Source organism: Cygnus atratus, chromosome 7 (genome assembly GCF_013377495.2).
Source record: "Cygnus atratus isolate AKBS03 ecotype Queensland, Australia chromosome 7, CAtr_DNAZoo_HiC_assembly, whole genome shotgun sequence".
NCBI classification, from domain to species: domain Eukaryota; kingdom Metazoa; phylum Chordata; class Aves; order Anseriformes; family Anatidae; genus Cygnus; species Cygnus atratus.
In genome coordinates this window covers 14629435-14646233 of record NC_066368.1, presented here as the reverse complement: position 1 = coordinate 14646233, position 16799 = coordinate 14629435, and the positions used below count along the sequence as shown (strand labels likewise).

Genomic DNA, 16799 nt, shown 5'->3' with positions numbered 1-16799 from the left:
TTTAACCTGCTGTTAAACCTTGGGCAAAACAGGTAACTGTGTAATTTGCAAGGCTGTATGTGATACGTATTTTTGCTTTATTCTTCTCATCCACTTTGGACTTACTGCACAGATGGAACCTTTTCTTCTCTGTCCAAACCAACCTTGTTTTGCACTGACACGTGTAAACAAAGGAAAACAAATGTACATTGCTAATCTAAAATGCTTCCTAAATTGTTAGGACTTATCTTTATAGATGGAGCCTGTGTGCTTTGTTCAGGTTAGTTCAAGGAATTTGTATTCTCAAGAGACTTCTGGCTCCCAGTGCTGGTAACTGTTAAGAGTTGAGCTCTAACCCTGTAGCAGATGAGCCTGTAATACTGTCATGCCTTCCTGAGTCCTCCTTCCTTTAAGCAATCTTTGTGAGGTGTTGCAGAAGAGAGATATCAGAACACTTATGTCGAATCCCAGCTTCACTGCTTGTGCTTGCTGCGTAACAGTGTGTGTGTCACTGATAACATGCTGCCAGGACAGCTGTTCCACTTCCAAGACTGACAGTCCAGCTAGCAAAGGAACAGGAACTCCATCTCTTCTCCATCTCCATCTGAACAAAATCAGCAGCCTGCCTGGCTGAGCAAGCAGAGTTGTCCTGAGCATAACAACCTTAATGTGATGTGACTACTGTTGCTTTGTGTGCATTTTGCTTTGTGGGACAGGAGGGAAAATCTTCCCAGGTGGCTGGGTAAACTTTGGAAGATAAATATTTTGTTTGTTTGTTTGTTTTCCTCATAAAGACTAAACTTAAAACCATTTTTCTTGCTTCTTTCTCCCCTGCTGCTGAGCAGTCAGTGAATCCTTACATTGTGAAGCTCTCTATCGTAGATGACGAGGCCACGCTCAATGTGAGTATCTGATTTGATTACCCAGCGCTGCTGGGAACGCTCTTCCATGCATGGTGTTAACAAATGCAATCGTGGTGTCTGGTGCAAAGAGGGTCTGGGAGCAGTACTGCTGTAAAGAACACAGGTGTAGGGGGTTTCTGCCCTAACCGCACTCTTGTGATAGATTTGTAGCTCATGATTTGGACAGTTTGATATTCAGTTAAACAGTGGGGGTTGTTAAAAGGCTAGGTAGCAAGGAACGTGCTAAGGTTGGTCTATTAGTCTTTTATCAGCTGTGTTACTTGCTGTCACTTGCCAAAGAGGCACAGGATATCTCATGCCAAAGGACATCTCTCCAGTGCTGTTATCTGATTTTTTTTTAACAAGTCCACACGGCAGTTACTGCAGCTCACTAGAAGCTTGTACCCAAATCAAGAGTCCTGCAACATACTTCACGCTGTAGCTGCTTTGTATGTTGTTGCATTCAAACCTAGATAAAAAGTGTCAGTGCACTGTGAGCTCTGGGAGGTGTGGACTTGAAAGCTTTCCTTCAGATTTGAAGTAAAAGCAAACTGCATGCTAACTAAAGGGTGAGAACAGCTATTTTGAATTAAATTAAATTAGCTTGACAGAGAAGGATGACCAGTAGCTGTGCAATGGAGGAGGACGTTTGTGAGAAGTGACAACGTCATTAGTGTTTATGGCCTTTGTTTCCAACCTTTGGATACACTTCCTCTGACACAAGCTCCCTTCTGAAGTTCTTGCTGCTTTATTGAGGCTTCTTGAGTGACTAAGCTATGTCCGGAGGCCCAAAGAGAGTAAACTTTCTTCTCTGAATTTACCTGACTAGATACTCAACTTTAAATTTTGGTGCCTTGTTTTTTAGATTTTATTTATTTATTTATTTATTTATCTCAGTGTGTCTTATTAATTCAAACTGCTGCAGGGGAAATTCTTTGTAGCATGCTAGGGAATACTGGGGGGTGCAGCACTGCTCTCTGTGTTCAATGTTTATTTTCCTGCATTGAGACTTGTAATATAAACTTTTTTTAACCACTTTTTGCAGGGAATGGGACTTGTAATTGCCCAGGCTTTATCGGAGTATAACAGGTAAAACCTAAATGTCTCTTGTTTTGAAGGGCATGGTAGTTGTAGTCCATTTCCACAAACTTTTTGAGTTAAAGTACTTATCATTTATCAGCTCTAATGCATCTGGAAAGGCAGGAAATAGTCATGCTTTGAAGTACTTTTGTTCAGTTGATGTTGTCACTGCAAGCGTATGTACCAGGTGTTTTTATTGTCATGGGTGTTACCTCTGTATGAGCCTTGTGTAAAATGGTATGGTCCCAGGTTAGAAGATAAATGATTTGCTGAGTACTTCTCCAATTTAACTGAAACCTGATCTACAAACAAATGTGTCTGGGGCAATACAAATGCCAGATCGTAGGTGATCAGGGAATGTACACTCTTGCAAAGAATGGACAGCAATAACGCTTCTGAAAAAAGAGCCAGCAAGCCAGCAGTAGGGATAGAATGTTCCCAACCTCTGTTTAATAAATAACGATACAAAATATGTAAGTTTTCCTAAGAAGAAAGTTCTTCAGAAAAAAAATGGTAACCTAAGAAGGCTTTTTGGGGATGGGAGGACGACAAAAGGGTTCTCAAGGTATCCAGAAAAATGTTGTAATTCCTTCAGAAGGTCTGCTGTTAGAGATACGCTTGCAAGATGATGCAAGTCAGCAGGCAGTGTAAATGCACTTAACATACTAGAGTAAAACAAGAGAAAAAAAGAACAAGCAAACAAAAAACCCCACTCACCCACCTTGTTTATTCTGACAAAAGTTGTCTTAGACTATAGCCTGTTCTGCTTATCTCTATCTTTTCCCCTTCCCCCAAAATTCAGAATTGTTTTCTTTGCATGTTGCATTATATGTAATTAGATTCCTGTACAAAAGGCAATATGTGGCCATATAATCTCTGCTAGCCCATTTCAGTGTCAAATGAAGCAAATTAGCTTAAATCTGAGGTACCCAACCTATTTGTTGACTTCTTGCTCCAATTCTAGTCCCCAGTCAAGGGCCTTCTGTCATGGCCCATGGCTGCTGTCATGTTTCTGGACCAGCTCTACATACGTGATAGGTCCGATGCTTGCTTATGTTGTCATGCTTACTGAGACTGCTCCAGAACATCCTTGTGCTTTCTAGTTTGCCGTGGAAGGAAGCCAAGCAGGAATGGACAGCTGTCGGCAGAGCAGTTCATTAGGCCAGTTTAACATGTCATATTTGGGGAGAGAAATGTGGGATCAGGCAGGACTGGGCCATGAACCAGCCTAACGGTCTTTATGGTTTCTGCCGGCTGTAGAGGTGATGAGCTGTGGTTTAGTCTGTAGCTGATGATTGGAATGAAATTGATCTGTAGTTACTGGCTGTGTTCATATGGTTGATGGTATACTGTGTCGCCAGTGCAGGACAAAATTCCAAAGTCACTTGATCACTTCTCCTCAGTGTTAACCTAGACTGAATATATCCTGTATAACAACACAGATGTGGTTTAGTTGCACCTTTCAGCACCCCCTCTTTAAACAATTGACAAATATTTAACATCCCTGCATCCCTGTTTGTGGGTTCTTGAAAAGGAATTGTGAATGTTGGAACTTTCTCCAGCCTGTATCCAAATCAGATAAAGCTGTCTCAGGATTTAGAGAAGATAACCCTACTTCCATTTCTAAGCCTTAAGCTTCTTTCTTATTCCTTTTTGTTCAGGCAATACAAAGATAAGGAAGAGGAGCACCAGAGTGGTTTCTTCTCAGCCCTAACTAATATGGTAAGCAAGGAAGCAATGCTTTTCTATTCTTAAAAGAGGGGCCTCGTGGAAGGTCAGGAGGAGGGTGAAAGTTTCCAAAAACCGAGTTAGAATTTTGTTCTGGAGGAAGGGATGCATTGATCTGAGCCAAACCAAACAGAACTAAAATAGCTTTATTCTGAGGACCATATTATTGTGTGGCTGGGAAAGCACTTTCAAAAATAAGGATAGTTCGGTGTTAATTGCTGTCAGGAGTGACATGGGTAAACTACTGCTTTGGGACAAGCGGATGGGAAATGATCTCTAAAGTCCTTTCACAGGATCACAGAGTAATCCAGGTTGGGATTTAAGATATAGTATTTTTTTCCTTCTGGCATTTGACAGCATAAGCGTTGGTCAGTTACAATAGAACAAAATAAAATGTGTTTGTAGATGGTCATCCTGTTCTGTCCTTTGTGGAATTTTCCCATTTGTATTTTGCTGGTATTAGAAAGAAAGTTGCATTTGTGCCTTGGATGAGAACACCTCTGCTGAGGCACTTGCGATTTAGATAAATCCGTGTCTTCTCTCTTGTCTAATAACTTTCAGAAATTCATCCTTTGTAATACTCTTTCTTTCCATAGGTGGGCAGCATGTTCATAGCAGATGCTGATGAGAAGATATCAGTCCAGTAAGTGAACAGATGTTAGTTGCACAATGAGTGGCAATTCACCACTCCGGTCAATGTGATTTCCTCCATCATGGAGCTGTTTTAATGTAGCAAATGAAAAAGGCTTGGAAAAAAAAAGAAGGTTCTCTTGTAACTGAAATGGTACCACTCCTCTGTAATCAATGGGTTTCTTGGTTACTTAAGTGAGAGAAAGGTGCGGCAGGAGGAACCACAGCTGAATTGCTTGTAGTGAAGTGTATAAGCAAACAAAACAAACCTGTGGTTTATATGAGATGTTTTTAGTGTATAAAAGTCATGTTGGAAGTGGCAGATGGGAAGTAATGGTTCATGTACTCTTGTCTCCAAGAACGTATTCCCTAAATTAAGGGGGCAAGTGATAAATACGAGGGTTTGTGGTAGCTGTAGGAACCTCTGCTCAGTATTATTAATAATGAAAAAAAAGACAGATTTTTACATGGTTGGAAAAAAAGTTATTTCAGATGGGTTGTGCTCCTGAGCAGCTTTGACCTCAGGATTCTCATCTGGTGTTAGCCCTTAACTCTGCTTCTGTCTGTATCCCTTCCACAGAACGAATGAAGCAATACTGCTGGCCCTCTATGAAGCTGTTCACTTAAACCGGAACTTCATCACAGTTCTGGCACAAGTGAGTTTAAGCATGATGTTTGCCCTTTTCTTCCTAGTAGATGTCTTTTGAAATTAAAAATGTCAGGAATCAAATTGATGGAAAGATGAGTTTTCTTTTTGTTTTCCCCTAGGTACTTGTCATAGGTGTAGATGGGCACGAAAGATCAAAAGCCGACCAGGGTTTATTTTACTTTTAAGCGATGCTTCCTGCCTTGCCAGAAAATAATTACATTTTGAGGGCACAACTCCTGCTAGGATGAGCCATTTTTCCCACTGAATGGGAAGACCTGCATGGAGTTCCTTTGGTGTCCTATTGATACTGCCTTCAGGCAAGATGCAGTGTGATGACTGGTAGGGGTAAGATTGCTGCAGCTATTAGAGCAGTTCATGCCAATGATAAGTTAGAGTTGAGGGAAAGAGGTCGATCCGGCTCCAAGCTGGATGAATTGTTCTGCCTGCGTATGGCCATCCTGCATGCTGTTTGTTTACGTATCTTTCACTTAAGGACTAAACCATGTGTGAGGACTGTTGTTTTAAATATGGTTTTGTGTTCAAGCTTTGTTTGGAGAGCCTGATCCCTTTTGCTTGGGAGACCATTTCCAGAACAGAACATTCCTCCTTGCTCTGTTTATGGTGAAGAAGCAGGGCTATGGCAGCCTTCTGAGAAGCAGTGGGCTGCTCTGTACCTTTGATCGCAAACCTCTGGATGCTTTTTTAAACAGTGAACAAGTTTGCAAAGGCTGTCACTGCTGGGGAAGAAATAAGTCTGTCTGATCTGATGATTGTGCTGTGGATGGCTGGAGGGATGGCTTGATGAATTTAGGAAGACCTTCCAGTTTAGGCTGTTCATTTTGTTCTTTTTCTCACAGATTACTGGCTGTACTTACAAAAATGATGACAGCAAAACAGTTAACACCTTTCCCCAGTTACTTCAGCTCCTCAGAGAGTGCAGCTATACATCACAGGCTAGACACTTTGCGTGACAGAGGGAGTTAGAGACCTTTGGGGAACTCCTGACAGTGGTGTTGATGGAGGAAGCCTGATAGGCAGATCTACTGCCTCCAAAGAAAGCTTCTGTTCCGTGGGTGGTTAATTTGCTCGAGTTCCCTGCCTCTCTTTTCCCAGGTTGTTCATTCCTACTGCTTCTGAGAGTCTTCTGCTTTCAGTTCTGTGTAATACCAGTTCAGGCCGTTGTGTGGCCAAGATATCCCTGAGGGAGAAGAGGCCTTTGGCAGGGAAAAAAGTGAGGTAGGAAAAGAGCAGCCAGAGTAAAAGCTCTTAAATTAATAATGAAAGGATAAACTAGTTATCTGTGAAAGTGGTAGCTGAAGCAGCCACTGTTCAGTGGGCTTGATTGAAATTGAGGTCTAATGTTGTTCTTGAGTGAATTGTCTGTAATCCTTCATTTAAGAGAGGTCAAGGCAGGGCATGCTGTCCTTTGAAAAACTTCATAAAAGCTGATGAAAGCTCTTGTCCAAGTTTGTGGACGTTGCTGGACTGCAGACTGCTTGAATGACTACCAGCTCCTATGTGAGCACACAGGAAGAGCAGGGATATAGTTCTGATGCCTGAAGTGTGAACTCTTTGTATACTTACTAGCTTGTTGGTCCTCGGTTTTTGCTGCTAGGTGGCACTGTTATCTCTCAACTGAGCGTTAATGTGTGGGGAAAAGGAAGGTAAACACCACGGCAAAACCTATGAAAGCAAACCTGTTTTATGTAAAATTTCCAATGGAAAATTGCATTTTAATTTAGTGCGTGTGTTGATTTAAAATTGTCTTCCAATTTTAGTATGTGTCTGTGCTTCCCATAAAATACATGCATTTGTAGTTTCTCATAAAATCAGATATTCAAAGACAATACTGAGCCTATTCACTTGTGAAGAACCCTACAGAACCAACATCAAATCAGCAGCTCTATATCCCTTTCTTTTTTTTGAAACTGCAATGATATATTAAGGCAGATGATACATTTATGTAAAACATGCCCTGTGAAATGGACACTCTGCTTGGCAGCCAGATTTAAAATAGCATGGCAGATTGCCTACTGTATCACCAGTTTGGATAGATCTGGGAGCTTACGAAGAGTAAAATCAAAGCGGTAATTAGGCAGGCAACTGTTAGCAAAGATGAAATTGGCAGAGAATCCGGCTGATGGAATCAGAGAGGATCGAAAACGACAGTGTTACTTATGTTTTGCACTCTTTTCCTCTGTTGCCTGGGCTTTACAGTGGTACAGAGAGGTAATAAAGTGCTATCATCTTTGAATACAAGCAGGTGGAGGATGGGAGGGGTAGGAGGATTTGTTTTAGAAAGAGAAATTAAAAGATTGTAGAGGAAGACTTCAAATGCACACCCTTGGGCTGTTTTGAGGGGGGGGTCAGAAACTATAAACGGTGTAGGCTTCTGCATGCCTTTTGCGATTCTGTGCTGGGGAAGGGCATGTTACTTGTCTGTTGGAGACAGCCACTGCTTTTTGTGTGTTTTGCTGAGTAAAGAAGTTGATGTATGGTTTAATTGTAGATGTCCAAGGTTGTGAAACATAGCTTTCATCTTTGGAGGAGGGGTTGAAGTTTCTTGTGATTTCATTAAAGTCATGTCTGACGTGTGAGTGCGGAACAGCACAAGTAGTGGTCTGTATGACTGCTGCGCAGGGAAGCTATTAACCTCTGTGTGTTTGGGCATGTGTTTTCGATTAGAGCCATCCTGAAATGGGTCTTATGACGACACCAACCAGCCCAATTCCAACAACGCCTGTCACTCCACTTGGAACCACCCCACCTTCTTCAGATGGTAAGAAATGTAATGTTCCTCTGGGGAAAAACTATTAAAAAGTAAAATAACTAACAAAGCACTTCCTCATGATGGCAACTAATGAGGTCTGTCTGGAGCAGATGTAACCTGGTGTTCTCTTCCTGGGGAGAGCTGCTGTAGTAAACATGAGCAAGAAATAGTATTTGGCTTCAATTCAATAGACGTTTTGTGTAGTTTCTCTTTTGCCTTGTATATTGCTCAATGAAATTTTTCTGATACTCCTTCTGAATACACTAGTGTCCCAGTATCTGCGTGAAGGTGCACCCAGCATGTTAGCTATTCTACACAGGCTTTTACTTTTGAGTGTTTCTAGTGTCAGGTTTCCTGCCTGGGATTACTTGTCATTGGAACAGATTTACAGAAAATCACGCTGGATTCCTGCTTGTTATTAATGCACTTTTCCCCAGCCTTGAATTAACTGGGATTTGAATCCAGCTTGGGAGTTGAAGAATTCCTCCCTCTGGTTGCCTTTTCTCTGATACGCTTTGTAAATGACTTCTTGCACTGAGATCAGTCTTCTAAATGAGATGTTATATGCCCAAATAGATACACTTTAAAATCATTTAAAATAAAACCCTTTCTGTTTAAGTTATGGATGGATGTAGTCCGGTTTAAGAGCGGAGATGAAATGGCTGTTGTCACCTACTTTTGATGGCATCATCTAGATCTGAGGAAAGCATTCAATGTAAGAATAGAGGCACTTTGAATAGAGCACAATTTGGAAGTGTTGAAATGAAATGAAAAGCAGTCTGGGTTACTTTAGTTATATCAGCTATTCAGGTCATTTGATATACTAGTTAAGGATGATCCTCCCTGTGGATGAATTCTGTCTGGTTACCATGGATATCAAAAGCTTCAGTTAAAAAGCCCCCTATGTCTCAAGTCTCCGTGTGCGCATAACACAAAATGTAGAGGGACGGGCATTTTGTGGGCTTCTGTTCAACATGTTCGTTGCAAATGTATCCACCCACACACTGTATTACACAACTGACAGAATTTATGCTTACCTACATCTACAGTCTGCTCACATTCTCTTTTTTTTTTTAATTTACTGAAAAACAAAAGCAAAAGAAAAACTTCATCCTGCTTTCCGCATAGGCAGTGATCTTATGGAGCTTGAGGCTTCTTGCTGCTTGTAAGGTTGCTAAGTTTAAAGATGGGAGCTAATCTTAGTGAGCAGCGATTACACTGGGAAGCATTCTTTATTTCTATTTCCTGTCACCTTGCTGATCCCTGCTCTCTTTTCTTCATATTTTTTTTATTTTTTGAGGAACTCGGCTTAGTTTTGAGTGGTACTTCTTTAATTTTACTCTTATTTTAAAGGTATGTCAGAATTTTCCTCATTTTCTGACGTCTTGCAAGTCAGCTGTAAAATTTGCCTGTGGCTGAGAGTTAGAAAGAGGCATTTCAGCTTTGACAAGATTGCTTTCTGCTTTTTCATGTACTTAAAAAAAAAAAAAAAAAAAAGTGTAGTTAAGCTATTTTCAAATTTCAGCAACACGGACATATCCTGGAAACACAACACGGCACAGAGAAAGCAGTCTAGGAGGTTTCTGGAGAGCGTGGGAGATAGCTTCCTGATGCAGCTGGTCAGTGAACCTACCAGGGGTGGTGCCCCGCTAGACCTTCTCTTCACAAACAGAGAAGGACTGGTGGGAGGTGTGGTGGTCGGAAGCTGTCTTGGGCAGAGTGACCACGAAATGGTAGAGTTCTCTATTCTTGGCGAGGCCAGGAAGGGGACCAGTAAAACTGCTGTATTGGACTTCCGGAGGGCTGCCTTTGAGCTGCTCAGGACGCTGGTTGGCCGAGTCCCCTGGGAGGTGGTTCTGAAGGGCAGAGGAGTCCAGGAAGGCTGGGTGCTCCTCAAGAAGGAAATCTTAACGGCACAGGAGCGGTCCGTCCCCACGTGCCCAAAGACGAGCCGGCGTGGAAGAAGACCGGCGTGGCTCAACAGAGAGTTGCGGCTTGTGCTTAGCAGAAAAAAGAGGGTTTATAATCTTTGGAAAAAAGGGCGGGCCGCTGAGGAGGACTACAAGGATGTAGCGAGGCTGTGCAGGGAGAAAATTAGAAAGGCCAAAGCTCATCTGGAGCTCAACCTGGCTACTGCCGTTAAAGACAACAAAAAATCCTTTTACAAATATATCAACGCGAAACGGAGGACTAAGGAGAATCTCCATCCTTTACTGGATGCGAGGGGAAACCTAGTTACTAAGGATGAGGAAAAGGCTGAGGTGCTTAATGCCGCCTTTGCCTCAGTCTTTAGCGGCAATACCGGTTGTTCTCTGGATACCCAGTGCCCTGAGCTGGTGGAAGGGGATGGGGAGCAGGATGTGGCCTTTGCTATTCATGAGGAAATGGTTGGCGACCTGCTAAGGAGCTTGGATGTGCGCAGGTCGATGGGGCCGGATGGGATGCACCCGAGGGTACTGAAAGAACTGGCGGAGGAGCTGGCCGAGCCGCTTTCCATCATTTATCGGCAGTCCTGGCTATCGGGGGAGGTCCCAGTTGACTGGCGGCTAGCCAATGTGACGCCCATCTATAAGAAGGGCCGGAGGGCAGACCCGGGGAACTATAGGCCTGTCAGTTTGACCTCAGTGCCAGGAAAGCTCATGGAGCAGATTATCTTGAGGGTCATCACGCGGCACTTGCAGGGCAAGCAGGCGATCAGGCCCAGTCAGCATGGGTTTATGAAAGGCAGGTCCTGCTTGACGAACCTGATCTCCTTCTATGACAAAGTGACGCGCTTGGTGGATGAGGGAAGGGCTGTGGATGTGGTTTACCTTGACCTCAGTAAGGCTTTTGACACCGTTCCCCACAACATTCTCCTCAAGAAACTGGCTGCTCGGGGCTTGGACTGGCGTACGCTTCGCTGGGTTAGAAACTGGCTGGATGGCCGGGCCCAGAGAGTTGTGGTGAATGGAGTCAAATCTGGTTGGAGGCTGGTCACTAGTGGTGTCCCCCAGGGCTCGGTACTGGGGCCGGTCCTCTTTAATATCTTCATTGATGATCTGGATGAGGGCGTCCAGTACACCCTCAGTAAGTTTGCAGATGACACCAAGCTAAGTGCGTGTGTTGATCTGCTCGAGGGCAGGAAGGCTCTGCAGGAGGATCTGGATAGGCTGGAGCGATGGGCTGAGGTCAACTGTATGAAGTTCAACAAGGCCAAGTGCCGGGTCCTGCACCTGGGGCGCAACAACCCCAAGCAGAGCTACGGGCTGGGAGATGAGTGGCTGGAAAGCTGCCTGGCCGAGAAGGACCTGGGAGTATTGGTTGACAGTCGGCTGAATATGAGCCAGCAGTGTGCTCAGGTGGCCAAGAAGGCCAACAGCATCCTGGCCTGTATAAGAAGCAGTGTGGCCAGCAGGTCTAGGGAAGTGATTGTGCCCCTGTACTCGGCTCTGGTGAGGCCGCACCTTGAGTACTGTGTTCAGTTTTGGGCCCCTCGCTACAGGAAGGACATGGACGTGCTCGAGCGAGTCCAGAGAAGGGCGACCAAGCTGGTGAGGGTTCTGGAGAACAAGTCTTACGAGGAGCGGCTGAGGGAGCTGGGCTTGTTCAGCCTGGAGAAGAGGAGGCTCAGGGGCGACCTTATCGCTCTCTACAGTTACCTTAAAGGAGGCTGTAGAGAGGTGGGGGTTGGTCTGTTCTCCCACGTGCCTGGTGACAGGACGAGGGGGAATGGGCGAAAGTTGCGACAGGGGAGTTTTAGGTTGGATATTAGGAAGTACTTCTTTACCGAAAGGGTTATTAAGCATTGGAACGGGCTGCCCAGGGAGGTGGTGGAGTCACCATCCCTGGAGGTCTTTAAAAGACGTTTAGATGTAGAGCTTAGCGATATGATTTAGTGGAGTGCTTAGTGTTAGGTCAGAGGTTGGACTCGATGATCTTGAGGTCTCTTCCAACCTAGAAATCTGTGTCTGTGTCTGTAGAAATTCCTCTGATTTTTTTCAGGCACTTTTTAATGCTGACTGGGATTAAAAATGGGTTCATATCTGGGTTAATTTTTTTCTGTAAGTTTAAATTGTGAACTAAGACCTTTAAAGTTTCAAAATATTTGTTTAAAAAACACCACACCCAAACATCTATAGCATGAACCAGGGTAAGCAGTGATGTGTTCTTCGGAGTGATTTTTTTTTTCTTAAATGAGACTTTTGCTAGAAACTGTTGATCCATAATATGTAAATTGACTGAGCCTGTCACCATAGTTATCTAAATGTCAGTTTGCTTACTGTTGTTAAATATTCATTCACTGCGTTCATTGTAACAGCTTCAGAAGGACCCACTGGGGATATAAATACATTTTTTCAGTCTCTTAGCTAAATCTTTGAGCTGTTCATAATATTGAGGGGTGAAAAAGCTTCCAGTCTCATTGCTTAGACTTTGCCAACAGACTGGGCATGTGAACAACACGTTGGGAGCTCCAGAGTTTCAAGACTGAAGAAACTAAAGCAGCTCGCACTTAGGGATGTGCAGTCTTCAGAAGCTAAAAGCCCCATTATCATTTCTTTGATGTGATTCGAACAGCGAGGTTACATTGATCTACTTGGCCCGTTGTTTCCAAGGGCTGCAATTTTGTATTCAAGGGGATTGTATAATCCTGAGCTCTGTGAGAGCCGCTGAGCTCTGGGCCTCCCAGTGCTCTGTTTTAAGAATCCTGCATTTTGTTGGTGGTTCGTCTCCCGTACCTTTCTGTGCCTATGCGTGCCCCAGTTCCAGGAATAATAAACCTTATTTACCACATTACAGGGTTATGAGATTGAAAGCTTGAATTGTAGAAGGCATTGTTAAAACAAACGTTTGTCTCAGCCAAAGTACGGTTACGTACAGGATCAAATTGCTTCTCCTCAGAGCCCCAAACCTAGCTATCCAAAACTCAGATGCACGTAATTCCTCACTGCTTGCAAGTTCCAGTCTCGTCATAAATACTCTTTTCTTCCCCCAAGATCTTGTGTGAGGAAAGACTTGAAAATTACTGCCGATAGATTGAAAAGAGAATATATAGTTGTCAAGATATGTGTTCTAGTCAACTGCAGATCTTTCTCCAGTGCAAAAGGAGCCCTTTCTTAGGCTGTCTTTATGGACTGAGAAGGGAGAAGGCCTTCAGGCAATCATAAATCAAGCCACGTATGGCCTCCGATGTTTTAAATCCTGAGAGTTTGTCAGGAACTCCTAGGCAGCCAGAACAGAAGTGTTACAGTCATATCAGGACAGGAAAGTAAAACTGTAAAAGATCCCCTTGAATCTAGTGCCTTGTGTTAAAGGCACATCATTGTCCCTTCAATTTATCAAGCTCTGTTTTGGTAGATTGTAGTCTTTTCATAATCTGATAGTGTAGTATGGTATTGCGTTGTTTTTTTTCCAGCTGATCAACTCACCGTGGAAATAAATACCATTATTCTTGACCTTATGTCTTGCACTGTTGAACTGGCTGCAAGAATTAGTTGTGTTGGTGAGAATTTGTTGAGTCTCCCTAGGCTCAGTGTTGATGAGTGCTAAAACACCAGGCAAGAGAAAGAGGCATATCATTTTGCAGGGTACCCCAGCCTACCCTTGGAGCAGGAGAAGTGTACTCTGGTGGAATAGTACCAGTATTCAAATACAGGTTCTTTGCTGGGTGATCGTGAGGGAGGAGGAGCTCAGGTGACCCTACAAATAAGATGATTCTATCCCAGACCTGTGAATCTGTGACCTGGTTCTCTGTATAGTTCTGTCTTGTATTTATGGAGGGTAAATGTGTCTTATCTGCTTTGTTCTAGTTATAAGCTCTGCAGAGCTGCCTTTGGATGCTGACGTGCAAACTAGCAACTTGCTGATAACCTTCTTGAAGTACAGCTCGATTGTGATGCAGGACACAAAAGGTAAGTAAATTCTGTTGATGTAGTTGTGGATGCAGCAACCAGTGTTTGTTGAAATCAGGAGGACATAGGAACACATCTCCAGAAACAGAAACTAACTGGAGTCCCTTTAGATGACTGAAAGTTCCACCTTTAGAGAAAATGAAATGATTTCTTATTGTGAGATAACAGTTATCCGATACTAGGAGAGACCTAAAACTGGCAGAAGAGAAGTCAACTATGGGAAGAATTAAGTAATGATGATAATAGTACCTAATAACCAAACCTGTCCCCGTGCAGGAGCTGTGAACATATCTGATTCCAAACCTCCCTGTCAGAGAGGGAAAGTCATGTAACAGAGAACTGTATTTTTAAGAATGTTTAATCTGACATGAGGCAAAGCTCAGCGTTAGAAGGAAATGTTTCTGGTGTCCTCTGGTACTTGCTGGTTAAACAGACAGCTCTTTAATTACACAGGTGGTGGCGGTGATTTGCACTGTACCAACAGTAACTTACTTGATGAGATACATTTCCATGCTGTGCCTGATAGCTTTGGAGGGGGGGTAATTTCAGCTTGCTGGAGTTGAAGCTTGGTGGTGTGTTGCTTCATCTCCTGCTCAAGGTACATAAGGGTCCTGTTCTGCCCAGTGCTTGTATGGGCAGGGTCATAGCAAGAACATAACAAGCCATCTTTTTACCCTATTTCAGCCCTTTACCAACTTGTGCTGTTTTAAATTAGATGTAGCAGCTGAACAAAGGTAGGAAGATGGCTGCAGAGCTATGATACGTTGATTGTTGAGCTTGATGAATGCTTGTATAAGATGAACATACTGTATTAGAGAGTAGGCAGGACAGTTTCCGTAGGAGAGTTTCCTTGTGCATGCTTGCAAGGAAATTGTATCCGGCAGTCTTGTTCTTGTTCAGTGTGCAAGCTTCTTATGGAAAAAGTGAATAATTGAAATTAGGACTAAGAAGGACTTCATGAATGTACCTAGCACATCACTCAAAACCAAAGTAGAATCAGGTCTACCTATATTTTTTCTTCTGAGAGTTGTTGCGAACAGGTTGGATGAGACACTGATGGGGGAGCATCGTTTTTAGACGATTCAAGTGTTTAACTACCCTCAGTGTGAAAAAGCTTCATGTGCATCCTAAATTCTTCGGTGAGATTTAAATTAATTACTAGTTATCTTCTCCAAGATGGGTATGGAGAATGGATTATTTCTTTCTTCTTTGTGACAGTCATTATGTATTTGAAGTCTGCTTTCATGTCTCCTCTTGCTTTTGTCTTTAAACTAAACAACCTCAATCTTTGCTCAGTCATTTTTTATAGATTGCACACATGAGGAGGGCTTGCTAGCTCTCTAATCATTCTCATTTGTTTTTTTCAGGGTCTGTCTTGCTGATCCGAGTCTCTGATGAAACAATTTTTATGTATTTAAATTTAACTGCTGCACTTATTAGTCACTATAATATGGGAAGTGTGTATAGGGCCTCAGGAACTATCAGACTGGATTAGTTTCAGATGGAATGAAACCTGATAGAGAAGATTCCTTACTAAACAAGCCAGCTAAAATTGCGTTTATCCTGGTATGAGACAGGAGTTAAAGAAAGAAGCATCGCCTTGGTTTTAGCTTGTAAAACATTTTAAATTTGTGTGGTTGATAGACCTAATCTCCTTACCTCCATGGCAGTATGTTGCAATGAGTTCTACTGATTAGTCATCCAAAAAAAGTGCTTTCCCAACTGCTGCCTATTAATTCTAGTGGGTGTATACCTGGACTTTTATTTTGAGGATAGATGGGGTCCTGCCTGACCTTTTTCTTCTTGTGTGAGAGAAAGCATATGAAACCAATATAGCAACAAGGGAAGAAAAATGAAGAACTTAAATTTTCTCTGTATGTCTTGAGACAGGTGGAACACTTAGAGGGGAGACTGGTTTGCTCCACATCCAGGACTAGACAGTTGTTTCAGTCCTGTCCCAGAGAGCATAATTTAATAGACTGCATTTTGCTAGATTCTCCTCTTGACATCTCTCTTGTGCCAGTCAGAGGCAGCTGCTTCGGGAGAAACAAAAGCTCTGTGTCATTTTTTTTTCCCATCTGTAAAGTAGGGTTCATACTGATACACCCCCCAGGAAGTGGTCTGCTTTGTTCCTTTAATGAAGGATGCTGCCAGAGTGTCTGTGTGAGTAAACTGCCTGCATAGGTGCCCCATAACTCTGCTGAAAATGGCATGATCTTTGCAACACGCTGGCTGAAGGCAGAGTATTTAGTATGGAACAGGAGCCTTTACGGCACGATCCCCAGAGAGAAGTAGTAGCAGCACCTACAGAAATATACAGTGAGGCCTTACAACAGGAAAATAACAAGGCTCCAGTGTATCAGAGCTCTCTAAGGCCATTTTTCCTTCTCTTGCTAGTGTAGAAAACTTTTCAGTTACATGCCTTAGCTGAGGTAAGGAGACGTAGGTGAGACTTTTAACGCTCCTGTTCCAAAATTCCTCTTGCTTAGAGCAGCAAGATGAAATCAGCATACTACAGGGCACACCTTGTTAGTAAATATCTGTCCCTCAGCAGCCTGGAATAGAAAGCGAGGCATCAAGGTACACAGAATAATAAATAAATCCATTCTGTCTATTTTTATAGATTACCTTATGCACATCCTTTGAGCAAGGATGGGACCAGAGGTTTCTTCCATACAAAGTTACTCTGTGACTTAATGCATCTCAATTAGTTAGCATATTAAAATTAAAATTGAGAGAGAAGAGTTCTAAATAATCCAAAAATCGCATTTTTCTCCCTTAATTGCAGAATTCACTCTATTTGTGAATCTTTCAGCCCTCCAGTTGTCATTCATGGCAAAAGCAGCTTGAAGTTTTAAGATGAATAGGAATTTGCAGGACACAATCAAGGTGGAGCTCCTTAACTCTTACTTTGGCTTAACACGCTAAGTCTTTGCAGACTTCGTTCGTTCATGGTTTTACATAGAACAAACTAGGTCATGTCTCTCACCATTGGGTTTAAAACTTGGGGCTTAAACTCCCCACATGCCTGTTCTGCTACATTGTGCTGTGCCTCTAGGAAAACTTTGTTTCATAACCCACAGCAAAGGTGATCTCCTTTCCATTTTGCCTCAGAGAGGGAAAAGCACACCTCCGCTGTGGCGGAAAGGCAGGGATTAATACCAGCATTTGGA

General features: G+C 42.9%; 1 protein-coding gene across 6 annotated transcripts in view; it reads left to right on the top strand.

The window, feature by feature from the left end:
• The window catches only part of ARMH3 (armadillo like helical domain containing 3), a 123037-nt gene that overhangs the window by 14578 nt on the left and 91660 nt on the right, over positions 1 to 16799 (top strand). For all 6 annotated transcript variants that reach the window (XM_035547566.1, XM_050711791.1, XM_050711792.1 and 3 more), the window contains 7 exons: positions 825 to 881; positions 1927 to 1970; positions 3623 to 3683; positions 4286 to 4332; positions 4900 to 4975; positions 7654 to 7747; positions 13525 to 13626. In XM_035547566.1, the coding sequence (XP_035403459.1) occupies positions 825 to 881; positions 1927 to 1970; positions 3623 to 3683; positions 4286 to 4332; positions 4900 to 4975; positions 7654 to 7747; positions 13525 to 13626 (481 nt within the window). The remainder of the gene's footprint in view (positions 1 to 824; positions 882 to 1926; positions 1971 to 3622; positions 3684 to 4285; positions 4333 to 4899; positions 4976 to 7653; positions 7748 to 13524; positions 13627 to 16799) is intronic.